At 44.1% G+C, this 26,718-nt stretch overlaps 7 protein-coding genes across 7 annotated transcripts; 5 read left to right on the forward strand and 2 right to left on the reverse strand.

The window, feature by feature from the left end:
* Positions 1 to 2,473: 2,473 nt before the first annotated feature.
* LOC110081859 (histone H4) lies at positions 2,474 to 2,889 on the forward strand. The gene has a single exon (XM_020798944.3). The coding sequence runs from the start codon at positions 2,540 to 2,542 to the stop codon at positions 2,849 to 2,851; it is 312 nt and encodes a 103-aa protein (XP_020654603.1). The 5' UTR covers positions 2,474 to 2,539; the 3' UTR covers positions 2,852 to 2,889.
* An 8,303-nt stretch (positions 2,890 to 11,192) lies between these two features.
* Positions 11,193 to 12,312, forward strand: LOC110081855 (histone H1). The gene has a single exon (XM_020798938.3). It carries the CDS (start codon positions 11,283 to 11,285, stop codon positions 11,931 to 11,933), a length of 651 nt encoding a protein of 216 aa, XP_020654597.3. The 5' UTR covers positions 11,193 to 11,282; the 3' UTR covers positions 11,934 to 12,312.
* Positions 12,313 to 12,531: 219 nt separating this feature from the next.
* On the reverse strand, positions 12,532 to 14,014 carry LOC110081857 (histone H3). The gene has a single exon (XM_020798940.3). It carries the CDS (start codon positions 13,333 to 13,335, stop codon positions 12,925 to 12,927), a length of 411 nt encoding a protein of 136 aa, XP_020654599.1. The 5' UTR covers positions 13,336 to 14,014; the 3' UTR covers positions 12,532 to 12,924.
* A 224-nt stretch (positions 14,015 to 14,238) lies between these two features.
* On the forward strand, positions 14,239 to 14,658 carry LOC110081861 (histone H4). Its single transcript, XM_020798946.3, has one exon. It carries the CDS (start codon positions 14,298 to 14,300, stop codon positions 14,607 to 14,609), a length of 312 nt encoding a protein of 103 aa, XP_020654605.1. The 5' UTR covers positions 14,239 to 14,297; the 3' UTR covers positions 14,610 to 14,658.
* A 2,824-nt stretch (positions 14,659 to 17,482) lies between these two features.
* On the forward strand, positions 17,483 to 18,014 carry LOC110081860 (histone H4). The gene has a single exon (XM_020798945.3). It carries the CDS (start codon positions 17,527 to 17,529, stop codon positions 17,836 to 17,838), a length of 312 nt encoding a protein of 103 aa, XP_020654604.1. The 5' UTR covers positions 17,483 to 17,526; the 3' UTR covers positions 17,839 to 18,014.
* Positions 18,015 to 20,588: 2,574 nt separating this feature from the next.
* Positions 20,589 to 22,033, forward strand: LOC110081858 (histone H3). Its single transcript, XM_020798942.3, has one exon. It carries the CDS (start codon positions 20,621 to 20,623, stop codon positions 21,029 to 21,031), a length of 411 nt encoding a protein of 136 aa, XP_020654601.1. The 5' UTR covers positions 20,589 to 20,620; the 3' UTR covers positions 21,032 to 22,033.
* Positions 22,034 to 22,099: 66 nt separating this feature from the next.
* Positions 22,100 to 23,306, reverse strand: LOC110081856 (histone H1-like). The gene has a single exon (XM_020798939.3). The coding sequence runs from the start codon at positions 23,213 to 23,215 to the stop codon at positions 22,541 to 22,543; it is 675 nt and encodes a 224-aa protein (XP_020654598.2). The 5' UTR covers positions 23,216 to 23,306; the 3' UTR covers positions 22,100 to 22,540.
* Positions 23,307 to 26,718: the final 3,412 nt, after the last annotated feature.

The following is a 26,718-nucleotide window of genomic DNA, read 5'->3' on the forward strand; positions in this document are numbered from 1 at the left end:
TTTCCAGGTTTCGCACCCATACATGGTGATTGGAAATCTAATTGTGTGGATGATCCTGGTCTTCAGTGTCATATCCTTGCACTTTATAAACTTTTCTAGTTCATTTATTTATTTATTTATTTATTTATTTATTTATTTATTTATTTATTTATTTATTTATTTATTTATTTATTTATTTATTTATTTATTTATTTATTTATTTATTTATTTATATCCCGCCTATCTGGTCGGGTCAGGACCACTCTTGCTGCCCCTTCCAATTCTTACATGCCTTTACTACTCCACTAATTTTTTAAAAAAAGAGCTAGCTTTTGCCATCACTTTGTCTCCCTCAGGCTGTGCACCAAGGGTTTACGGATAGTGCCGGAAAAAAATAATAATATAAACGTCCCCAAAACTCATGGCACATGATTATGCCACCTCTGCTTCTTAAGGTGAGTTCAAACGCAGTCTGCAAATGCCTTTGGCGATCTGATTTCAAGCCCCACTTCAGGTAGCAGCCGCCTGGATTTCTTATCCCAACAATTCAAATAAAAGAAGCCCGCCAAATAAATGTGCATTTGTCCCCCATTTGAAGTGCAAGATTACCGTCTGGCCAGGAAAAAGGCAATAGAGAAAAGTCTCAAGAAATGGGATTACAATCGGGTCAAAATGTTCTGGATAACATTATGAAGCTTCTTGGAAAGTCTGTTTGAACAGTAGTTGTTGAACTGCAGCCCACTGGCTATTCTAGCTGGGGCTTTTTTCATTTACTCTCCCCTGCAGAATGAAAGGTTAATCATCTGCTGAAAGCAGTAACAAGGATTCTGCAAACAGAAAAATAACGACAAAACCTACCCAGAGCCGGAAGGCTGACCTGGATTGCAGAATTCATAACAGCGAGCAGCCTGCAGGGCTTAGCGATTTCCCTAAGAACGCATGACTCTGTTTAAAGGAGAATGGTTACGTTAACCCAGCCAGGAGAAACAAATGAACAGGACATCTATCTGTGAAGATTCTCAGCCATCCAGGTGAGGTTATTTGGAAGTTGAGTCTGGACTTCTTTCTTATCCGGTTGAAACCTTTTGCTACGCATCCAAGTAGCTTTTTCTTTCTGAGGAGAATCGGGAGGAGACCCCTGTTATATCCTCCATCTTGGTTTCACTTCCCCCTGGTCTGAATAGTTATATGGACAATGGACAAGGGTGTATGTGAGTGAAAAAAATCCCACCTCTTCAGTCCTTCTCCATCCATTACCATGGGTTAACAGTGGTCTTTCTGGTGGGTGTGGCCCTGATTTTTCAGGGGATGATGAACGGGACAAAAGAGGGAGAAATTTCTACGAAATATTTCCCGATGAGGATACTTCTCATGTATTTATTCCTCTCCCCTCCGATCTCTTTCCCGCCATGAGTCAGGAAAGAGATTGTACTTGATAAACCTGCTCTTTTAAAAAGTCTGTAAAACGCAACGAGGCTGTTCCTTTGCCTCGTTTCCAAAGGAGCCATTTCAGTCTGCTTCAGTTTTGTTGGCAAAATTTAAAGGGGGAGAGAGAAAGAGGCACAATATTGTGGCATTTTAGAGACTAACAGAAAGCTAATACTAAAACAAATCTGTTAAGGGGGCCGAATATTTAGCTCTCTCCTCTTTTTCACCTTTAATTATGCCAACAAGCCTCTGATATGCTCCTGTTTCAACCCGTGAACACGCCTGCTCTCTCTGGAAAGAATGGAATGGGGTTTTCAGACTTCCTTCCAGGCATATCTTAGAGCTAGGTAGTGTTCCAATTCTCTCTTCACTGCCTGTACAGTTAAACACGTTTTTATATATATACACACACTAAAAAATGAATTATTTTATTCTAAGACTACCAGACCAAATGATCTTGTGATCGTCGTCGTTTAGTCGTGTCCGACTCTTCGTGACCCCATGGACCAGAGCACGCCAGGCCCTCCTATCTTCTACTGCCTCCCGGAGTTGGGTCACATTCATGTTGGTTGCTTCGCAGACACTGTCCATCTTGTGATACTTCTAACTTAATAGTGACGATACTTTCCTTTGGCATATAGCAACCTGAATTTTGTACATAGGAGCAACTGGGTGGGTCCTCGGATTTTTTAAAGCTGCAAATGAACTCGTGCGCACAATTGTTGCAGTAAATTCCATAATCCGCTTTAGTCTAAAACGGCTATTTCGTCCAACCAAAAGTTCTCCGAAGTGTTTGAAGATCTACAGCTCTCTTTGGGCTCGTGCGATTTTGATGGAGAGCCAGCCGTAGGTTTTCTCTGCAAGGTATTTGAATCGTCCCGAGCTCTTATTGGACAATTTCCAACGAGCTCTGATTCGTCTGCTTTGGATGTCCTTTCACCTGATTGGTAGGAAAAGCTATGGGGCGTCCTGGGCATGAGAAGGCGAGGGGAAGGCGGGACGGCCGTATTCGCTTGGCGGTTTCCACTCTGGTCCGACCTTAGACTATATAAACTTTGGTTTCTCTTCTACACTTCATTCTCTGCCGCTGTAGCCTCTTGTTTTGAGCTTCTTTGTTGCTTGGGCTGTAAAGATGTCTGGACGTGGCAAAGGAGGAAAAGGCTTGGGCAAAGGCGGTGCGAAGAGGCATCGGAAGGTTCTTCGGGATAACATCCAGGGAATCACCAAGCCTGCTATCCGTCGTTTGGCTCGTCGTGGGGGAGTGAAGCGCATCTCCGGCCTGATCTACGAGGAGACTCGAGGTGTGTTGAAGGTTTTCCTAGAGAACGTAATTCGTGATGCAGTTACCTACACCGAGCATGCCAAACGGAAGACCGTGACTGCCATGGATGTAGTCTATGCTTTAAAACGCCAGGGTCGTACCCTGTATGGTTTTGGCGGTTAAAAGTTCAGTCCAGGTCCTGCAGAGCTAAAAAAGAAAAAGCAAAACCCAAAGGCCCTTTTCAGGGCCACCCACCTTTTTCTCAAAGAGAGCTGTTCTCTGATAAAGCAACATCTATAAATGGAAACAACTTATCTCTGGTTAGCCACATTGTACTCCCATCAGTTACAAATTAAAAGTTGCAAAAATTCTCTTGAGCGCTGCCCAGTACTACATTTTGAAGCAACGTGTAGGAAACCATAACGGCTGCAATGCGACTGCTTGTGAGTGGTTTCTCTCATAATTATCCTGTCCTTTCGATCTCTTCTGAGGTAAAAAAAGCTATTAATGTTCCTTGAGCCATTCAAATCGTATGGCATGCATTTTGCATTTCCAGCTTTTCTATGTGTCGGTTTTTCTTCTATCTGGATATGTGCTCCAATTTACTAAGAAGAAGAAACATGGCGTAAGGGTCGGTTTCCTCTCCCGCCCTGCTGGTCAGAGAACAAAGAAACCCTCCTGAGGAGAAAGAGGCGTGGTTCCACTTACCCGCCACAACCAGTGAACAGCGCGGGAAACTAAGAGTTACACTCTAACATACATTGCCACAAGATGGCAGCAGTTTGTCTTTAAACTCGTGGAGGGTGTGGTAATGGAAGATACAGTGTTACTGAGGCGTTGCAATTTTCAGGTGGATGCTGTTTTGATCAAATGCTTTAAGAAATGGTTGTTGTGGGTTTTTCGGGCTCTTTGGCCCTGTTCTGAAGGTTGTTCTTCCTGACGTTTCGCCAGTCTCTGTCGCGGGCATCTTCAGAGGACAGGACTCAGAACCAGAGCACAGAAAGAGTTCTGAGTCCTGTCCTCGGAAGATGCCGGCTGCAGAGACTGGCGAAACCTTCAGAACACGGCCAAAGAGCCGGAAAAACCCACAACGACCATCAGATCCCAGCCGTGAAAGCCTTCGCGTATACTGTACATTGAACACTTTAAGAAATGTTAATCTCCTTGCTGAGTGTGTTGTATTGGGTTTGTGTGTGGTGATTTGGCATAATGAGAAATCAGTGGGTCAAACTCAGGCTTGCTTTAAGTTGTTATGTGCCATCAAACTGGAACCAATTTATAGCAACTTTAATGGGGATTTCAAGGTAACATATTTAAAGATTAGTGTTACCAGTTCCACATCCCCAGGAAGATTCTGTGGCTGAATAGGGATTCAAACCCAGGCCTCCTCAGTTTCCATCTGTTACTCTGTTCACTACATCACACTGGGTAATCATGCTTAAAAGAGACCCACAGGACTTCTCTGCCAATAGCCTGGGATCCATTCACCAACTCACAGTTTGGATTAGACAATGTCATTATTGCAGTTGTTCCCAACCCAGGTGGTCTTGGACTGCAACTTCCATAATCCTTAATCACTAGCTGTGCTGCCTGGGGTTTCTGGGAGCTGCAGTCCAAGAACACCTGGGTTACCCAAGATTGGGGACCACTGTTTTATTGGGTCATTAAAAAGCCCCCTCGCTGGGCACTTTCAAAAACCAACTCAAGACCTGGTTATATAGACAGGCCTTCCCTCCGGGCACTATGTAACTTTCTCTTTTTCTCTATCTTTATCTACTTTGTCTTGTGTAAATGTTGTAAATTGTTATTTTACATTAATTGTTTTTATTCTGAGTTTTGTGAGCTGCCCAGAGTAGATTATGTCTAAATGGGTGGCATATAAGCTCAATAAATAAAAATAAGAAATAAGGCAAGCTTCTGGGTTCTACAGAATTCTTTATTAGGCAAAGATCAAGCAGAAATTCTTTTAAAAACTGGGCCAGAAATGATAGCCACGGCTCTTGCAAACTGCCAGGAAAGCAAAATGGAAGTTTCATATTCTACATGGGTCAGAAATATGGGGCTGTGATGGGTTGATAGGGCTGCACCTCACAGTAGTCCACCAGTTCATGCTATATTCTAGCCAATAGTTTATGTGCTTAAACATGCGGACTGTTTATTTATTTAAATTGTCTATTCCCCACCTTTGAGGACCCAATGTGGCTTACAATATTAAAGCGAACAGAATAAAAATTGGAAGGGAGAAAACAGCAGGCCCCATTTTAGGCAGCCAGTTATTGAGAAAAATCTTTCCTGAAGGAAAGTCCTTGGCTGGTTTTGGAAAGAAAGCAAAGGGGGTGGGGTTGTGAGAAGGAGCTCCGCAGCTTGGGAGCAGTGGCAGAGAAAGTTACCTTTTGTGTCTTTACCAAACACACCTGTAAAGGGTGGCGGGATGGGTAAAAAGGTTTTCCCTGATGATTTCAAAGCATTGGCAAGCTCATAAAGGGAGATGCAGTCTTTGATATCACTTGTGAAGATTCTCAGTCATTTGTGAAGATTCATCCAGTCATCAGACTGAAGAAGCTACTTGGATGAGTAGCGAAACATTTCACCCTAACCAAAAGAAATGTCCAGTTGTCAAGACTCAACTTCCAGATTTGATAGCACTTGGAATCAAGCTGTTTTATTTTATAGCCCAAAAGCAACACTTTGCGTTGTGCCCCAAAATGGATCAGCAACCAGTTGAAGCTTTTGTAACAGGTGAGTTACGTTATCCCTGTAATCAGTTCCACTTTTAAAGATGGGTTGTGGCGTTTTGGATCTGCTCAAATTTCCCTATTCCATATACTGTATTGTTTGTAATGTTCTGTGTATGTTCTCAGGATGGTGGCTCCATAGGATCATATCTGTGGTGAAACCATCTATTTCGGACAACAACAACATATGTAGTGCCCTTTTGTCAACACTCACTAACTTGCAACTGCACATGAATCTCTTTGAGGACTTCATTGTTATAACAGTTTCCTCTAAATCAAGAGCAAAGCTCTTTACCCCTCATCATCACACCTGTTAGCCAAAACTCAAGCCAATGCTAAGACAGATGCCTTTCCCTGGGCCCCAGCTTTCCATGACTGAAACGGAATCTGGTTCTGTTTATATCACTGCATGCCCACTCTCTAAATGTTTCAGTCCAGTCTCTCAATAACCAAAGTGGTATTTCCATAGAGAAGACATACAGTGGTGCCCCACAAGACGATGTTAATCCGTTCCATTGAAATCGCTGTTTAGCAAAAACATCTTCTTGCGAAAAGCGTTTCCCCATTGGAATGCAATGAAATCTGTTTAATGAATTCCAATGGGGGGAAAATCATCATTTTGTGAAGATTGCCCATATGGAAGCCATTTTGCGAAGCACCGATCAGCTGTAAAAATCGCTGTCTTGCGAAGCATCAGTCCCAATAACACCCATTTTGCGAAGATCACCCATGGGGAAGCCATTTTGTGAAGCCACCAATCAGCTGTAAAAATCATCGTATTGCAAAGCATCGGTCCCGGGGGGAAAAAACAGTCTTGCGAAGCATGGATCGAAACATCGTCCAGCGAAAATTGCCCATAGAAAACACTGTTTTGTGAAGTGCAATGGCGATCGCAAAACCTCATCGTCATGCGGATTCAGCGTTTTGCAGGGTAATCATCTTGTGAGGTACCAGTGTATGCAGGAGACATGTGATAAAGAAGCTAATATCAACATAATAGCGTAATTAATGTTTTTACATTTAATGAGCCAATTTGGTCAGATGCACACATACACACATACAAGAAAGAATAATGGCATCTTAAAAGACTGACAGGTTGTGATATTACCTTTGTTGGCTGGATGGAGGATTAATCCTCAAGAGAAAAACTACACACAGAGACTACATGCTGCCTGGGGGAACCTTTGAAGTTGTGGTTTTTAAAAGTACACTATCCCTCTGTCTGGGTAGGCAATGAAGGCCTATTAAACCGCCCAGAGATCTTTGGGTAGAGTGGACAGCATATAAGATGAATAAATAAAATAATGCAAGGCCTACGTTATAGCCTGGGCTATTGACTGGATAACTCAGTGAGTTAGGTAGAGGCTAGGAGTTCAATTCCCCATTGTGCCTCTTGTGAGTAGAGACAACCCAAGACAGGTGCACAGTCCCAGGTTGCTGTCAAAATAAGGGAAGGGTAAACCAATTCTGAACACTCTCTACCTAGATGACGCACTATTATTATCTTGCTCTGCAGAGCACAAAGAAAAATGAGTCTTTTCTGATATGTCGACTGGGAAGCCATGGCAGATAGTGCTACCAGCTATCTCTGCCCCAAGTTTGGACCTCATCATAACAGTTCTGACTTTGAATGTAACACCTCTAAAAATGGTGACATGCTGGATCCAAGCCATCTTCCCAGGTTGTTCAGCCAATAAATTCTTCTCCCTCCTGCGTATCTCTTCCCATTTGCTTACATTGAGTGATCAGCTATAACAATCTGTACTTTTAATATTTCTGGTGTTTTATGACTCCAATATGCACCTCCTCACTGTTTACACCCTCATTGAAATAAATTCTTAATACTATCTGGAGATTAACTGCTGTCAAGTCAGTTCTGACTTCCAGTGACCCTTTTCAGAGTTTTCTACGTATAGAGTACCTAAGAAGCGGTTTGCCATTCCCTTCTTCTGGGGGCATCCTGGGACTGTGGAGCTTGCCCAAGGCCACCCAGGATGGCTCTTCTGGGATATACCGTGACAAATTGAACTCCCAACCTCTGGCTCTAGAGCCAGATGCTTAAGTCACTAAACTATCCAGCCAGCCTGAAGAGGGAAAAAAATCAGATTCTTCAATGCACTATCGATTCCTTTAAACAAAGAAACAAGCAGGCATAGCCCAGTCTCTGTTAACCTAATTCTGATAGTGTTCAATGTGTGGATGAAATGTATTATGAAAATAATATAATATCTGCAGGTTTTCTCATAAGAGGACAAATTTGTCAGGGATGAGACACAAACCTGACTAGAAGGGGTTAAATAGTTTTGTCCTCAACATTGATGTGCCCCCCAATCTATCCTCCTTGCAGCTATTCGAGGAGGGTGGTGGGTCGGTCTGGTCTTTGTCCAGCCCTCTAGACACTTGCCTGGTTTTGCCTTGGGCATCTTCATGTGTAAATAACCTTTTGAAACATTGGTCTTGCAACATGGAAACTTTATAAAGAATGGAAAAGTTACTTGCTTGGGCTACAATTTTCAGAATCCACAGCCAATATGTGGCCATGCTGGCTGGTTGCAGGGAGGGGGAAATCTCTGGGAGTTGCAGTCTGAAAAAGTAACTTACTTGGCAAGCTCTGCTTTCAGAAATAGGACAGAGATCAAAAACAGCAGAGATCCATATGATGTGGCATCTTAAACCCAGGCTCCTATAGCTAGTCTTGACTAGACAATAGACCATTGAATAAATCACTGAATGGTAAGCCAAAATTTATGTGAATTTATGTAAATGCTACTGAATTGATGGGTCTTATCTGCTTCTGTGAATGACAGTGTATTTGTTCAGATGCCTCTAAGGGAGGGAGCTATAATCCATTAAAGTCCACTCTATAATATATATATTTTAGTCCTGCATTTATTACAATGTGGCTATCCCTTTAGAAGTGTTTACAAATGTTTAGTATTGAAGATATGACACTTTTAGCTGTACAGGCTTTGAACCCATGTCTGTTAGGTCTGCTGTCAAACTTCTAAAACTGCCTTTAACAAGAGTGGCTGGCTTTACTGTTTGTCCCCATTTAACAATCCTGGGAACTGTAGTGCCAGATGGAACTGCAGATAAATTACACAAATCTATATTAACTGGTTTGAAATCAGGTTCCTTTTTCAAACTGTTCTTGTGTGTTTCAAAGGAATAGCCTACAGGAAGGAGACAATGTGTTTCAAACTAAATTCACCAGATGGAATTTTAGGGCTAATCCCATCTATCGTAGATCTACTGAATCACTAAGAGTTCATTTAACCTAAATGATTCTCATTCATTCAGTGGGTTTATGCTGCATGGCACAAAAATGTATTTGGCAATTGGAGCTCCACATGAGGGAAAGGAATGAAATAATAATAATAATAATAATAATAATAATAATAATAATAATAATAATGATAATGATAATGATAATGATAATGATAATGATAATAATAATGATAATAATAATGATAATAATGATAATGATAATGATAATAATAATAATAATAATAATAATAATAATAATAATAATAATAATAATAATAATAATAATAATAATAATAATAATAATAATAATAATAATAATAATAATAATAATAATAATAATAATAATAATAATAATAATTACCATCCTTGATTAGCATGTTGAAGATAGTCGAGAAGCAACAGTAAAAGGTGACAGCAATAGGGTCAGAACCCTGGATGCAACATTTCTATGACTATCCCATAGAGAAAAAGAGAACAATTACAATAGCCAATGCCAAGAAATAGAGAACAAAAACAGGAAAACAAGAGATCTCTTCCAGAAGATCCTAGAAATCAAAGGGAAATTTAAGCCTAGATTAGGAATGCTGAATGATCCACAAGGATCACTCTGTATGGATGTGAAAGTTGAACAGTAAAAAAAGCTGACAGAGAGAAAAGAAATAAATTCTCTTGAAATGTGGAGCTAGAGGAGAGCTTTGCAGAGACCCTGGACTTCCAGAAAGAAGAACAAATAGGTTCTAGAGCAAATCAAGACTGAACTATCTCCAGAGGCAAAAATGATGAAACTGAGGCTGTCCTACTATTGGCATATCATGAGAAGGAAGGATTCTCTGAAAAAGGCAATAATGCTGGGAAAGCTGCCTTGTGTCCTTTTAATGAGAAAGGCAGGGCAAAAATATTTTAAGTAAGTAAGTACCCTGTTTCCCCCAAAATAAGACAGGTTCTTATATTAATTTTTGCTCCAAAAATGCATTAGGGCTTATTTCCAGGGGATGTTTTATTTTTTTTTTTCATGTACAACAATGATTCATTGAATGTTTATCCAAATACTGTACAGTCATGTCATCTTATTCTGGTTGCTGCACAATTATGGAGGGCAGGGTTTTACTTAACTAGGGCTTATTTGGGGGGCAGGGCTTATATTACAAGCATCCTGAAGAATCCTACTAGGGCTTATTTTCAGGTTAGGTCCTATTTTGAGGGAAACAGGGTAAATAAGTAAAGTCAAAGACAGTAGGAAAAGAGGAAGACCCAATGTGATATGGACTGATTCCCTAATGAATCAGCAAAAGCTAAGCAGGGCAGCTGAGGACAGGGCATTTCAGACATTGCTAATTCATAGAGTTGCTATAAATTGGAAATCGTTCGATGGTACATAACAACAACAATGCAGTTGTATGGTTGTTTTTGAGGTTTTGTTCCAAAATATTGTGATAGCCATCTGATGTTATGCTGAAGTTTTCCTGTATTTGTAAAAAGTATTATTAAATTTCTGCCAATAAAATAAAAGATACACATTTGTCCCCTCTCCCAATTTCAGTTGTTTCATCCATCAATTGTCTCCTTCGTTTTAGTTCAGGTCTTTCATAAATGCTATATTCTTGTTTACAGCATTGAGTTTCGTTCCCAGTTAGCTTGGCTTTGTGTCCTTTTGTTTCCTAGACATTCTCCACCAGACACGATAGACTTCTAGTAACCTTTGTTATCTCAGATACCTAGATCAATCATTAGGCTTTTTGGTGGCAAAAATTATTATACAGATAAATACGAACCTAGAAACAAAGAGGAAACAACAAAATGGATTTCCATAGGAAGTGAACCAACCCTTCCACTCTAAAACCAGGTTGATGTAGAACCAAGAAACGACAACTGGTTCCTGAGCCACCCTTCTAATCATCCTTTTCATAACCCAGCAAAGCTAAGGACATCGCTAGTGTTCTTTCGTGTGTGTATGTTTAACCAAAAGATATTTTATAGATCCTAAAACTCAAGGCATTTGTCTGCAAGTTATCTCCTCTCCCAGCCCAAAGTGAATGAATGAATGTGTTACTTGAGGCACTTCAAACCGCTGGGAGGGCGAAAGCGCCGCCCGGGAGACCTTCCCTTCCGGACCCCCTCGGGCCAGACCCCCCAAAGTTTGGCCTGCCCCCCTTTCCCGCCGCCTCCAGCCCAAGAGGAGTTTTTAATTTAGACGAAAAAGGCAAAGATTTCCTCGTGGAAGAGGCGCCCAGCAGGCAGCGGCCGCCATCCCGCCCGCTTTTCCGCCCGCCGCCGCGGCCCCCTCGCCAGACACGGCCGGGCGCAGAAAGCGCAGGTCCGCCGCGTCCCTCTCCGCTGCCACCGGCCCGGTTCCGAAGCGGGGCGGCCGAGATTTGGGCTCTTTTGGGGCCCCCAAGAAACACAAAGTTGCCGCGACAGGAGCCATTTCTGGCTGGAGCCGAGCAGGGCCTGGGAACGCACCAATCAGAGCGCAGCTCCGCCCCTATAAATACCAGGCAGCGCCTCCGCTGCGCTCCAGAGTTTACTTTTCGGCCCTCGTCGTCTTCGAGCGATCCTCCGCTCCCCGCGAAGCCCGCCCGCCAGCAGCAGCCAGAGCACCCGCCGTGCGCGCCATGTCCGAGACGGCTCCCGAGGCTCCGGTGGCGGCAGCGCCGCCCGCTAAGGCGCCGGCCAAGAAAGCCAAGAAGCCGGCGGGCGCCTCCAAGCCGCGCAAGGCCTCGGGCCCCAGCGTGACCGAGCTGCTCACCAAGGCGGTGGCCGCCTCCAAGGAGCGCAACGGGGTCTCGCTGGCCGCCCTCAAGAAAGCCCTGGCCGCCGCCGGCTACGACGTCGAGAAGAACAACAGCCGCATCAAGCTGGGCCTCAAGAGCCTCGTCGGCAAAGGCACCCTCGTCCAGACCAAGGGCACCGGCGCCTCGGGCTCCTTCAAGCTCAACAAGAAGCAGCACGACACCAAGGACAAGGTGGCCAAGAAGAAGCCCGCCGCTGTCAAGAGCAAGAAGACCCCCGCCAAGAAGCCGGCCGCCGCCGCCAAAAAGCCCAAGAAACCAGCCGCCAAGAAGAGCCCCAAGAAGCCGGCCAAGAAGCCCGCCGGGGGCGCCAAGAAGTCCGCCGCTGCCAAGAGCCCCAAGAAGGCCAAGCCCAAGAAGGCGGCTGCTGCCAAGAGCCCGGCCAAGGCTGTCAAGGCTAAGCCCAAAGCTAAGCCCAAGACGCCCAAGGCCAAGGTGGCCAAGCCCAAGAAGGCTGCGCCCAAGAAGAAGTGAACGCGCTGCTCACCACCTCGCTCGCATCCCAAAGGCTCTTTTAAGAGCCACCCACCCGCTCACGGCAAAGAGCTGATCTCTATCTCTCTCCTCTCACACCCACTCCAAAAACACCACAAGCCCACGCGCACGCAACCAGGGCCGGCTTTGCCCACTTTCTCACAGACTGTACAGTTGGATTTATATTAAAGATTTTTCCTCGGGTAAAATGGCGCTGTCCAAATGAGCATCAGCGGCACACAATAGGGTCCTGTGGCTTTTGCCACGTCTTCTAAAATTGAGTTTTATTTAATGCTTTTTAGAAGTAGCTGTGTTAGTCTGCTATCAGACAAAAACAAAAGAAATAATAAAGACAAAAGTGTGGCACCTGAAAGAATAACTACTGTATTTTAGTGTGTCAGCTTTCCTGCACGAGTCCTCTTCCTCAGACATTAGATGTTCTCGTGTAAGCAGGTCACAGCGTATCCTTTTGTTACCTGCAGGAAAAATTTGTCAGTAACTCTGCCATTCAGTTCCATTTAAATTTTTTTACCATGCAAGCACTGAGTAGGCATGTATTTCTAAGAGCCATACATTACAACCTTGGGGGGGGGGGGGAATGGCCCTTTTTCTCTGCAATCCACGAGAGTTCCCCTATACTTTCTTTCTTAACGCGCAAACGCTGCTCAACCGGCTTCCCTACACAGAAAAATTAATTAACTGGTGGATCGGTAGACTCGTGTGGATCTATACAGTTTATGATGGGGAAGTAATCTAGGGGCGACAGATCTTCCTTTTCTGAGGCCACATTGCCCATGATCCTTTTCCTCCTTGCCAGGGCTTCTGGGAATTGAAGTCCACGAAACCTATGGCCACCAAGCATTTTCCCCATTTGGCCTTTTCTCACACCGATAAACTGATGCGCACTCCAGCTCTTTCAGAGGAAGCTGTGTCGGCCCTTAAAAGAGCCTTTTGTGTTATTAAGTGTGAATCAAGGAGAAAGCGGGCCGCCTTAAGCTCTTTCTCCGCGGATGCGCCGGGCGAGCTGTATATCTTTCGGCATGATAGTGACCCGTTTAGCGTGGATGGCACAGAGATTGGTGTCCTCGAAAAGACCCACCAAGTAAGCCTCGCTGGCTTCTTGCAGGGCCATCACCGCCGAGCTCTGGAAGCGCAGGTCAGTTTTGAAGTCCTGGGCGATCTCGCGCACCAAACGCTGGAAAGGCAATTTGCGGATCAAGAGCTCTGTGGATTTCTGATAGCGCCGGATTTCCCGCAAAGCCACAGTACCCGGGCGGTAGCGATGAGGCTTTTTAACGCCGCCGGTAGCTGGAGCACTTTTCCGGGCAGCCTTTGTAGCCAGCTGCTTCCGGGGAGCTTTTCCACCGGTAGATTTACGGGCGGTCTGCTTGGTACGAGCCATTCTCTTTCCTTAAAGGAGAGAACTTCAAAATCTCCAAAACAACAAAAAGGAATGAGCCTCTAAGGCGACCTCGTGGACATTTATAGCCACCTCGTCATTTCTGATTGGCCGCGGTATTTTAAAAAAAGGGTTCCCGGGCTCCACCATGATTGGACAAATAGGACCTTTTGGTGCAATCAGGTAACTTTTAAAGAACCAGTCCTGACCAACGAGCGACGATCTTAGAGTTGACCCGTAACAGTAGCTTTACTATATTGCTACACCCTTATTACCTTGCCAAAAAAATTTTTCCGAAACAAAAAATATTATAAAGTACATCTACCGGGTGGTCGCTTGGGAGGGGATTATATGGTAGGGCGCTGCCTGTTCGCCGTGATATCTAATTGTAGCTATTCCACTTTGTTCCAGATTTCAATTCTTACCCTGAAAGAAATTCTGAAGCTAAATAGGAGACGCAAAAAGAAAGCATTGACTTACTACACAAGCATTAAATAAATGTTTTCCATCTAGTCAGTTTCCTTAATAAAGTTCTCTGTGAAAGTTATGCAGGGGGAAACCGTTCAACATTGACTTGTTGGGTGTGTGTGGGGGGGTTTGCTTTTTTAATGATTTTACATGCCTTCAATTAAAACAACAACATTCTCTAGAGCTTAATTTCTCTCTCTCTCTCTCTCTCTCTCTCTCTCTCTATCTTTAAAGTTCTTTTGTCGCGTCTCTGCTCCAAACCACAGTGAAGTAACTGGTAAATGTGATTGGTTCTGACTTCAGGCAACTGATTGGTGAAGAAGCTCACTCGCGGTGACAAATCAACTGTGAAAAGGCGGGACTGAAAAAAAGTACAGCCCCCTCTCCCTAGGTTTTCAGTCAGGTCCGCCCAAGTGTTTTATAAACCCGTGAGACCGGCTCTGCATCACAATCGTTTTTAGTCCTTTTGGTGTTCGAGGTGTTTTGTGTTGGCAGTCATGTCTGGTCGTGGAAAAGGCGGGAAGGGTCTGGGCAAAGGGGGCGCCAAGAGACATCGCAAGGTGCTTCGAGATAACATCCAGGGCATTACTAAGCCTGCTATCCGGCGCTTGGCTCGTCGCGGAGGGGTGAAGCGCATTTCTGGCTTGATCTACGAGGAGACCCGTGGCGTCTTGAAAGTGTTTTTGGAGAACGTGATCCGCGACGCCGTGACCTACACGGAGCATGCCAAGCGAAAGACCGTCACGGCCATGGACGTTGTGTATGCTTTGAAGCGCCAAGGCCGGACCCTTTATGGTTTTGGTGGCTAAGCCCAATTTGCAAAAGCAACAGCCTGAAAATATATTTATCAATCCCAAAGGCCCTTATCAGGGCCACCCACATTTTCGAAAAAAGAGCTGCAATCTTTTTTGTTTTATTGCGATCCTCTTTCCGATGAAGCTCCGGGGATAGTAGAAGTGGCCGATGGTTGCAATGTATCAGAAAGGTGTTACTGTAGCGGAACATAGTTAACAGTTAACCGGCTGGTTGTATTTAGCAAAAATACTTCCGCTCGGGAAACCTTTTTAGCATGCGAGAAAGGAAATCTTAAAAAACTAATGCGTGCCCGTCATTTTAGAAGTTTTCCTTATAGAAAAGTCCCTTTAGCGTGCTGCTAATTTAATCCCTGCAGAACGTCTCACAGCCGGGCGCCATTTTCCCTCTCTCGGCTGTTCCTGCTGCAGCTGCTTTCTACCTTTTAATACTGTTTTCTACAGCTTGTGTCTTCTCACCCCACAATTAATTCGCTGTTCCTGTCTCAAATACGCTTTTCGTATTTCCTCCTTCCCAACCTCCTGCAATCACTTTACCGGGTTTGCTATTGGAAAGTGGGGAGTTAAAGGGGATTTCTTTCAAGAACGAAGGAATTACAATCCAAGCTGGGATTTCTAACACCGCTTTCCCTCAGCGCGGGAAGTTTAAATTCCGTCCTTGTTTACCACCCGTCTCCTCAATTCACCTTCCTTATTCTGTAATTGTCCTACAATGTAAGCTTGAACACGAAAGCTTATATTAAAATATAAATAAATAAATAAATAAATAAATAAATAAATAAATAAAATAATTAAGGCACGACATGTTTTTGTCTTCCTCTTGTTTTGTTTCTTTAGATTTTGCCTGATCTGTTTGCACAGACTAAGGCTACCTCTTCTAGAGTGATCTTTTAGACCAGATGGGCGGGGTATAAATCAAATAAATAAATAAATAAATAAAAATTCTAAAACTTCCTTATTCTGTTAACCCTTTCCAGTCTTCAAAGTTTTACCTACATGGATCGAAGTTCTTTTAAACCACAATTTAAACATTGAATTTGCTGTGAAAATTGGCCCCAAACCTTTGCTTAGAAACTAATTAGAGAACAGCTACAAGATAAGCAAGATGTAGGTGGGGATGAAAAGCCCCAGGTGACTTAATGCCTTTGGTTTTCTGAAGACTTCCAAACACAATTGTGGTAATATAAATACAGTACTATTGTGGTAATGTAAAAACTAATAATTTTATTAAGGCAGAATCTCTCCAAAACTTATGGCATACAAAAACAAGCATGGGTGATACCTTTACAGTATTAGATTGCTAAAATATCAAGAACAAACGCTAATAATAAATAAAAGCCAACTTTTGATTCCATGGGAATCTTCCTCAGTTACAGAACGGAAGTTACAGAAAAAAAATGAGTTCCAAAGTCATACGGCAGCTGCCCTGTTGAAATGAAATTTCAAAATGGGGCGCTGCAGAATCTACTCAGAGACTGTACATTTCAGATTTTACCCTGGTCATGTGGATTAGAATGCCCTAAACTTGTTAAAATCTGCAAGTCATTAAGTTCAGAATACTAGAATGGAGTTGAAAGATACCTTCCATTTTAATATTTTAGCTGTGTAATAAAAATCACCCACTCTCATCTTTGGATTGGATACAAAGGAGTAAGGTAAAGGTAAAGGTTCCCTTTGACAATTTGTCCAGTCGTGTCCGACTCTAGGGTGCAGTGCTCATCCCTGTTTCCAAGCCACAGAGCCAGTGTTTCGTCCATAGACAGTTTCTGTGGTCACGTGGCCAGCGCGACTAGACACAGAATGAAATTATCTTCCCACCATGGTGGTTGCTAGATGTACCTTGATCCCTGCCCCCTACCAATGATTTTGTTCGGTCTGCAATCTCCATGTGTACCTTGTTGCCCTGGATGAATATTTTGCCCTTTATCTTGACAATCAGCTCTTCAATAAATCCTAAAGTTAAACAAGGCTGAAAATGCTGTTTAATCAATCCTTTGCTCATGCAAGAACATCTGAATATGTATGCAGTATTTAAATCAAAGCACAGATTGTACAGATTGGCACAGATTGGACAAATCTGTAAAAAATCTAGGTCAAATTATCAAATGATATAATATTAAGTCCTTTAGAAATGGCTGTAGGCATGTTTTCCCTACCTCCCCTATAAAAATCTATAAATTTATAGATTTGATAATTTTGTGAACAATTTACTTTTTGGGTCTCTGGAGTTTTAAGCTGGAAGATGGGGGGAACAATAAAATTATTTATCTCTCACTCACTCATACACACACCCGAGGAGCGATAAATGAGGTAAACCAAACAGGAACAAGGCAATGTCTATGTCGGCTTATGACTGAGACAGGCTTATGACTGAGACCCATTATTTGGAAGGGTGTACTGTATGTGAGATGTTCCTTCCACTCAGTTCACAAGCTATGGCAGGTAATGCCTCAATAAAGCAATTAAGTTTGAACGTGTTGGTCTTAAAGAGCTGGTTCCTTAAAGAACTGTTAAGATATCTCAAGGAGCATGACACAGCCATTTTAAGTCCCGCAGATTTCAGTGCTCTGTTGTAACCTTGACTGCGTTTGAATCTAATACTGTATAGTCTTTTTCTGTTGGAAAATTTCTGTGAGTGGGGTAGGCAGACAGCACCCCACCCGCCAGCTTAGGTCTATTTGACAAAAAGAATCATTCAGGAGGAGCGGCAAACTGACCAATAGGAGACCTTGAAAGATTGGTCTCCTATTGGTCAGTTTAAAATTCCGAAGTAGTCATTCATTGGCCAGACTTCCAAGCTGAGACACATGTCCTGTTTTCACCCTGGTCGGGCACCAAGCTATATAAAGTCAGTCACGCCAGGCTGAGAATCACTTTCTTCTCTGAAAGAGACCCCAAGAGTTCTATAGCGACGATGTCTGGTCGTGGAAAGGGCGGAAAAGGTCTGGGGAAAGGAGGCGCCAAAAGGCATCGGAAGGTGCTTCGTGATAATATCCAAGGTATTACTAAGCCTGCTATCCGTCGTTTGGCTCGACGTGGAGGAGTAAAGCGTATTTCAGGCTTGATCTACGAGGAGACGCGTGGTGTGCTGAAGGTTTTTCTGGAGAATGTGATTCGCGATGCAGTGACTTACACTGAGCATGCTAAGCGGAAGACTGTGACTGCCATGGATGTTGTGTATGCTCTGAAGCGGCAGGGCCGCACCTTGTACGGCTTTGGGGGTTAAAAAGCAACACTTCTAAATCTACAACTAAAAGGTCCTTTTCAGGGCCACCTACACCAACAGAGAAAGAGCTGTGTCCTATTGCGTCTGCTACCTTTTCTACTTCTGTTGTTTGTGTTGCCTGTATATCTGCTTGTTAGCTTGCAGTTTAAAAATAAAGCTACTTAAAAGAAAGCTAATTCAACCGAAATCTTGAAAGTAGTTAAGGTAGCCTGCCATATTGTAGCGGAATTTTGGTAGTATCCTGAAGATCACACATTTATTTGTCCTGAGTTTTTATAGCCTGCAGTCCAAAAAACAAAAAGTATGGCAAACAAAACATTAACTCTTTTAAGAAATCTCATGAATTCATTAGATTTTTTTTCTATATCAGTGAGGAAAATCAGGCTCAATTGCTGGCTAAAATATTTACTCCCATTTGTTTTATTTAGAATGGGTTACAAAATGACCAACCTATTGTAAATCAAGCAAATACAATAAAATACAATAAATGTAGCTGGATAGATATCTCACTCAGTAAGATGGAGCACATGGGTTTGGAAGTTCAATTCCCCCTTATGCCTTTCAGGAGAAAAGCCAGCCAGCCTAGAGCATCCTAAGAATGGAAGGGTAAGCCAAGGTGTGAGAACTCTGTACAAATGAATTATATGCTGTAGGAGGAAGTACTTCCTTTTAAAATCATGTACACTACAGTATATTCCACTATATGTACTTTATAAATGGTGTTTTCAAACCATTCCAATTTAGAATGTACGTACTGTAGTTTGATTTTAGTGCACCACTAGAAATAGTCAGGAGAGACTTCACAAAAGCAGTGATATGAAAGGTAAATTTACTACCACATAAGCATTGGGGGGGGGAATCAACAAAGGTGAAGAAATGCAGGTTCAAAGCAACAGTCTGTCCTCCCCAATCTGGTGATACTTTTACATGGCTATGCTGCCAAGGGATAATGGGACTTGTAATCAAATACTGTATATTTGAAGTGCACAAAATTGAGAAAGGCAGCATTCGATTCAGCCTCTATAAGCAATATTTAATGCATCTTAAAGGATTTTTGTAAAAGAAAAGGAGAAAAAAACAAATCTTTACCTATTGGAAAGTGTCAAGGATTGCAAAAGTAAACAGAGAAAAGGTATAATGATCTGGGTTCAATTTAATGTGTAATGAGAGTTGGCACCATGAAATTAATGGCACATGTTAGTAATTAAGTAAATTATAATCAATTTTAGAGGGACTGCTTCAGTTTGGAGTTTAGAACATTGATTTTTTTTTTGGCGGGGGGAGGAAGCGGTTCTTTTGGATTTCTGCTCCCAGAATCTGCCAGCCATTGCTTCTTTCTTGCTTATACTGTACATCTAGTCTAGTCCAAGTTAATATGTAAAGTCTTGGTTTTTCCACTTAATTATCTCAGAATTGAGTGGGACTTCAGTGGCTAAGAATGACTCATATCTTCCTCAAGCAATGCGCGATCCTGTAATCTTATTTAATAATAATAATAATAATAATAATAATATAATTTATTGTCATTGTAAGTATATACACAGTATATCATACAACGAAATTCACATTTATTATTAAATTATTATTATTATTAAATTCACATTTATGATGATGTGTGTGATATTTTACTTACTAAAGATACTGCAGTACAGGACAAAAAACTGTTCACCCTTTAAACGTGGCCCATGGAGATGCACTATATACTTTGCTGTCAAATTCTAAATGAGAGCAAAGAATATAAGGTTGCCATCATTGTGTTGCCTAGTTTGTGAGCTGCAAGGATGTAATTCAAAAGAAAAGTAGACCCACCAGTTGCACTCATTTCTGCTATTTTAAAGCACACCCAAAGTGTCTACACATGTTTACTCAGGAACAAATCCAAAAATTTACAAAGGGGCTTATTCACAGGAAGGTGTGTAGTATTTCAACCGAAGTAGATTTCGGTGGAACATGATAATGTGCTTCTGAGTAAATACGTTTCGATTTTCATTGTGTGCTGCCTCTGCCATTTCGATAGAAGCAGTGCCCCTTTCGCTGCCTATAGACAAAGCAAACCTCCCATTTAGCACATGGCTTCAATGCTGGCAAAAGAAGAAGCAGCATCAACAAATTAGAGGACAATTCCCCTTTTAGCCAAGCTGGAATTGAAACTGAGGTCATGCACCAGGCAAAGCAGTGAACGGAAAGGGTATTTATGACATTAGAAGTGTTTGCAACACACATCTATGTCTGTAAAATATTTCAGTAGCCCTACAATGGCGTTACCCGGTTCTACTCTTGGACATCAGGAGGCTCTTTGCATTTCACAAAGGAAAGTATTGTGCCAGAAGTGAAACAAAATATAGTAACTAGATCTAGAATCTCCCTTTTTGAATTGTGGTGCTGGAGGAGACTCTTGAAAGTCTCCTGGACTGCAAGGAGAACAAACCTATCCATGTTTTTCAATAGCATTGTGAGATTCGGTTAGTCCGGGGGAAATCTTTTGTGAGAGGAGAGGCGCAGGCGTGGGGGGGAGGTCTCTCCTGGTGGCTGGAAGGCACTCCTTCACCTTGAGAACAAAAGAGTGGGAGTGAGAAAATAAGTAGCCAACAGAGAGTGTCAACGTCATTGGACCAATCCTAGCATAGCCCGGGAAATTCAAATCTTCCTAACGTCTTTCCCAGTGCTCTCAGCCAATAGAAAGAGGAGAGACTGGCTATAAATAAGCGGCCCGTCTGGCCGAAGGTTTCATTCTTCTGGGTGATCTCGGAGGGAGAGATTCGAGGACTTTTTTCTGAGGAAAATGGCCAGAACCAAGCAGACTGCTCGTAAGTCTACCGGTGGGAAAGCTCCGCGGAAGCAGCTTGCCACGAAGGCCGCGCGTAAAAGCGCACCAGCTACCGGCGGTGTGAAGAAGCCCCATCGCTATCGCCCTGGTACCGTCGCTCTCCGAGAGATCCGGCGTTACCAGAAATCGACTGAGCTTCTGATCCGGAAGCTGCCTTTCCAGCGCCTGGTGCGCGAGATTGCTCAAGATTTCAAGACTGATCTGCGCTTCCAAAGCTCTGCCGTCATGGCTCTGCAGGAAGCCAGCGAAGCTTACTTGGTAGGTCTCTTTGAAGACACCAACCTGTGTGCCATCCATGCCAAGAGAGTCACGATCATGCCCAAGGACATCCAGCTGGCTCGCCGTATCCGCGGAGAGAGAGCTTAAGACTCTGGTTTCACTTTCAGCAAACCCTCACAAAAAGACCCAAAGGCTCTTTTAAGAGCCACCAACTTTTCACTTTAAAAAGAGCTAGTTTTCGCTGTTGTTGGTCCTAGAGCTAACTTCCTAATGTTGTGAGCTATATTTCTTTTAAAACTTTGCCAGTTTTCCCCCCCCCCTTCCAAAAGTTGATCCAGTAATTAGCTGGATTTTTGGAAGAACTAGGCTTCTGTTCTACAGTATTTTAAACAGGCTTCTCTCTATAACGGGCTGTTGTGTGCCATTCTGGCGCCCCTAGGTATCGTTTCTTAATTGAACCAATCCATCTATAAATCCAGATTAACTTCAAAAAAATTTCAGCCAGTAATATTTCCGAGCTTCTTTTTGGGAACAATTACAAAGGAGCGTGGTGTAACGATAAAGGGAACCTTAGGGTTCGAATTCCGACGGCCATAGAAACTTACGCTGCGGTGGAACTGGTAAAACTAAAATATTTCACATTGAAAGCCCTATTAGAGTCGGGATAAGCTGGTTTCGACTTTTAACACGCAGGATACATTCCCGAGAAGGCTGCAACCTGGGAGGAAAAGCTCCGTAGCAAGCGAATGAAGGGAGGGAGGATTTATAACGTCATCCCCAGGATTTATTCGGGCAAATGTATACAATATAAATCGGCTGCTCAGAATCACAAGCCTACCTTATTTATACTTGATCTCTGTCAACATTTTTGTGACGTGAGTTGGTGTACTCTCCAATTCATTGTCAATCACTAGTCACTTCTTAAAAGCAGGAAGGTAGAATTTTGGAAATAGGCTTTTGCACAGAAAGTTTAGTTTTCAAAAGTTCCAACTGGACTGCATTTTAGGCTTTGTGTCAGATTGAAGTGGGTTTTTTTCGATGTTGCAGAAGTACTGCCGGTAAATTGAGTCGAATATGTATTCTGAGGTCAGCGCGGCGGTAGAGCGGTAAGCCTGCTTTGTTAATGGCTGGCCGTTAATAACCTGCTCGACTGCAGATTGTTATTGTAAAATTGTAAAACGATAGTAGGGCTGATTATTAACAGCCAATCACAGCTTCATTGACAAAAGGGCAGGGTACTACCTTTACTACATGTGGTCGCTGACATGACATTCACTTATTTAAGGACAGTGAACAAGTACCCGAACATGAAACAAAACTTAATGTAACTCAGATATTTGCCTGCTGAGCCAGAAATCAAGTTCAGTTCCCCATTTATCCCCAAACAAGCAGCCCCTCTTGCCCTCCCCGAAAGGGAATCGTAAAACCTAGACAACCCTAAAAGGTCGCGGTAAATCAGAATTGCCTTGAAAGCAAATGATTAATTCTGGACTGTGCGGGGAAAATGGGCAAGACGGGCCCTGGTTGCGTGCGTGTGGGCTTGTGGTGTTGGAGCGGGTGAAAGGAGTGAGAAAGAGAGATCAGCTCTTTGCCGTGACGGGGTGGGTGGCTCTTAAAAGAGCCTTTGGGATGCGAGCGAGGTGGTGAGCAGCGCGTTCACTTCTTCTTGGGCGCAGCCTTCTTGGGCTTGGCCACCTTGGCCTTGGGCGTCTTGGGCTTGGCTTTGGGCTTAGCTTTGACGGCCTTGGCCTTCGCCTTGGCCGGGCTCTTGGCAGCGGCTGCCGCCTTCTTAGGCTTGGCCGGCTTGGCCTTCTTGGGGCTCTTGGCAGCGGTGGGCTTCTTGGCGCCCCCGGCGGGCTTCTTGGCCGGCTTCTTGGGGCTCTTCTTGGCGGCGGGCTTTTTGGGCTTTTTGGCGGCGGCAGCCGGCTTCTTGGCGGGGGTCTTCTTGCTCTTGACAGCTGCGGGCTTCTTCTTGGCCACCTTGTCCTTGGTGTCGTGCTGCTTCTTGTTGAGCTTGAAGGAGCCCGAGGCGCCGGTGCCCTTGGTCTGGACGAGGGTGCCTTTGCCCACGAGGCTCTTGAGGCCCAGCTTGATGCGGCTGTTGTTCTTCTCGACGTCGTAGCCGGCGGCGGCCAGGGCTTTCTTGAGGGCGGCCAGCGAGACCCCGTTGCGCTCCTTGGAGGCGGCCACCGCCTTGGTGAGCAGCTCGGTCACGCTGGGGCCCGAGGCCTTGCGCGGCTTGGAGGCGCCCGCCGGCTTCTTGGCTTTCTTGGCCGGCGCCTTGGCGGGCGGCGCTGCCGCCACCGGAGCCTCGGGAGCGGTCTCGGACATGGCGCGCACGGCGGGTGCTCTGGCTGCTGCTGGCGGGCGGACTTAGCGGGGGAGCGGAGGATCGCTCGAAGACGACGAGGGCCGAAAAGTAAAGTCTGGAGCGCAGCGGAGGCGCTGCCTGGTATTTATAGGGGCGGAGCTGCGCTCTGATTGGTGCGTTCCCAGGCCCTGCTCTGCTCCAGCCAGAAATGGCTCCTGTCGCGGCAACTTTGTGTTTCTTGGGGTCCCCAAAAGAGCCCAAATCTCGGCCGCCCCGCTTCGGAACCGGGCCGGTGGCAGCGGAGAGGGACGCGGCGGACCTGCCCTTCCTGCACCCGGCCGTGTCTGGCGAGGGGGCCGTGGCGGCGGGCGGAAAAGCGGGCGGGATGGCGGCCGCTGCCCGCTGGGCGCCTCTTCCACGAGGAAATCTTTGCCTTTTTCGTCTAAATTAAAAGCTCCTCTTGGGCTGGAGGCGGCGGGAAAGGGGGGCAGGCCAAACTTTGGGGGGTCTGGCCCGAGGGGGTCCGGGAGGGAAGGTCTCCCGGGCGGCGGTTTCGCCCTCCCAGCGGTTTGAAGTGCCTCAAGTAACACATTCATTCATTCACTTTGGGCTGGGAGAGGAGATAACTTGCAGACAAATGCCTTGAGTTTTAGGACGGATCAACTCAAAATTAATCAAAAACGTTTTTCGGTTCCTAAGGCTTTGATAAGCCTTCGTGCATAATGTACCCACCACACTTTTAGAGATTCTGTTCATTCTCTTTAGACAGCTATTGATTATATTGGGTCACAGTTTTTAACTCAGAAACTGACAAATCTTTTACTTACTGTCTTGTATGTTTTCCCCTCTTTTCTAATCATCCATGCTATTTTTCTTTATTTTACATTTGTAATCAGAAAGCCGCAGGATTCCTGTATCGAAAAATTGCTTCCAAAGTAGATTAATGCTATTGAAATCCACGGCACATTGATTGAAAGGCAGTAAAAAGATGTAAACAAGGTATGTAGAGATGGGTACTTGGAATATCTCTATCTAACCATGGGTGGACATGAAATAAGGAAAGTTAGAGAATATTCCTATTGAAGTCCACAGTTAAAATGCTGAATTTCCATATTAGCATAAACATACAGTAAGCAGCATGAACTTTTCTTGCCATAAGCTACCTGTTTTCTTCCCTCTGTTATCATGACTTCTGAAACCTGGCAGCTTCTAAGTAGGGAATACTCAAAAGTGGTTTACTATTCCCCTATTTTTTGAGTTTCTTAGTTTCATTGAGGTTTCACTCCAAATAGAACTGGTGATTTTAAAACATCTTTCTTCATCAGCTTCTAAAACAAAAGTAATTTCCCAGAGAAATGCAAGGATACTGTATGTATTGAGGACTGGGAAACCTCGAGGAATCTTAATTTGTCACATGAAGGATTTTAAATTGCCCACTTAAATCGTAGATCAGCAGCAGATACAGCTGAACTAGGGGTGTTCCCATAGATAAGACTTTAGTTACCCACATGGGGAACCTGGGTTCAAAGTTTTACTTGTGATGATAGCTGTCCGGGCAGTTTCTTTTATCAGTCCCTTTTACCTTGTGCGTTTGTTTTGAAGACATACCAGAGATAAGAACTGGGGCTGGACTGAACAATAGGCAGGGAGAGATAAACGCCTCAGGCAGCAGGTGCTGTGCAGGGGGGGGCAAGGGGAGCCAGTTATTTCCATGGAGACCCATCCCCACCTTTTATGGGGCCCTTTACTTATATAGCAATATCCACACAATACCTTCCCTGTTAAATCCCCCCCCCCCCCCGTTCTTAAAGCCATTTAAACCAGGGCATAACATGTAACTTGAGAAGCATTAGAAATGTTTTTGAGTCAAAGTTCATAGGAAAAGCAGGTTGCTGAGATGTGGAGTGACCAGAGTGTGATGGCAATTTCTTATCAACGACCCCCCCCCGCCCCAGTTTTGTTTATGTTCTGATTATGTCAAAGGCGTGAGGAAAGGAGGGGGGGTTTCTCATGGAGGACACTCTTATAGCAAGAATCATGTAACTGCGGTACGGAGTGAGTTGGAAGGTGGTGGATTCACTCACCTTGGCTTGGGAGTTTAAAATAGAGGTTGGATGGTGCCCTGTAATGGATGTTTCATTTATGGATTGGTCCTGCGTTGGCAGGGATCGGTCTAGACCAGTGGTGTCGAACTGTGGCCCTCCAGATGTTCTTGGACTTCAACTCCCAGAAGCCTTCACCACCACCTCTGCTGGCCAGGATTTCTGGGAGTTGAAGGCCAAGAATATCTGGAGGGCCACAGTTCGACACCACTGGTCTAGACCATTGGGATATTTCCAATTTTACAGAATTTAGGGTTTTTTTTGTTGTGTGCTATCAAGTCCATCTCTGACTCATGTCAACCCTCCAAACCCATTTTGGAGATGAGCCATCTCCAAAATGTACTGTCCTCAACTCCCCTTCTCTGCACTTGTAAACTTCCGACTCCTATTATATCTTCCTCTTTTCCTGCTGCCTTTCACTTTTCCCAGTATTTCTGTCTTCTCTGGAATTTCCTGCCTTCTCATAAAATGTCCAAAGTAGGTTAGACTCAGTTTCAACATTTCTGCCTCTAGAGATGGTTCCGGCTTGATTTGAACTGGAACCCACTTGTTCAGTAACCAGGTGAGATGCTATAATTAAGGAATAAGAGTATGGGACTTTCTCATGACCACAGCTGCTACAATAGCTTTTCCATCGACTTGCTGGCTGGGGCTTCTGGGAATTGAAGTCCATGGAACACCCGGTGGGCTACAGTCACCCTGTGAACTGAGGGATTCTGGGACTTAGAGTCCAGAAGCACGGTTTTCAAGCTCTTCTACCCAAAGGCGCTTCCGTTTTCAGGTGACTGAAGTGACTACAGTTATCCCTCTTCGACAATGAGTGCCAGGGACTGAAAAGGCGGCGTGTAAAGTTAAACGGTTCAGTGATCTGGAAAGCTTGCGTATATTTTTGTGATTAGCATTGCCTTATAAGGTTACCCATGAATGTCGGTTTCAGAGGTAAAAGAGGCGCGGGAATATTTTTAGGACTGGATCTGCTCTCTGATTGGTGCATTCACGGGCTCTGCGTTAAGAGACCCAGAAATGGCAAGGCACTTAAAAATCCCCTTCCTTTTTCCCCTCCCTCCCTCCCTCCCTCTCTTATCCCCAGCATTTACTGAAAAGGTCATCAGGGCTGCCAGTCTTTACACTTTCTTCGCCCTCCCCCTTAACTTCAAGAATTTAAACAACAATAATATAGAGATTGTGCCCACGGTATTTTCATTTTATTTTTATTTTTGAAGACTCATCAGCCTTGATTAATGTGAACTCCTCGTCCTAATTTTAAGACGCGTCATCCTGCAGAGTCCTTTTAAAAAGCATAAAGAGTGAACTTTCAGGGACCCTGTGGGTTCAACATTTTGTATCCTTTGCGGGTTAATAGCTGCAGTAACAGAATCGGAACTGGATACATTCTGTTGTTAAGTGCTACCAAGTTGCCT

The sequence above is a fragment of the Pogona vitticeps genome, chromosome 6 (genome assembly GCF_051106095.1).
Source record: "Pogona vitticeps strain Pit_001003342236 chromosome 6, PviZW2.1, whole genome shotgun sequence".
Classification (NCBI taxonomy): Eukaryota; Metazoa; Chordata; class Lepidosauria; order Squamata; family Agamidae; genus Pogona; species Pogona vitticeps.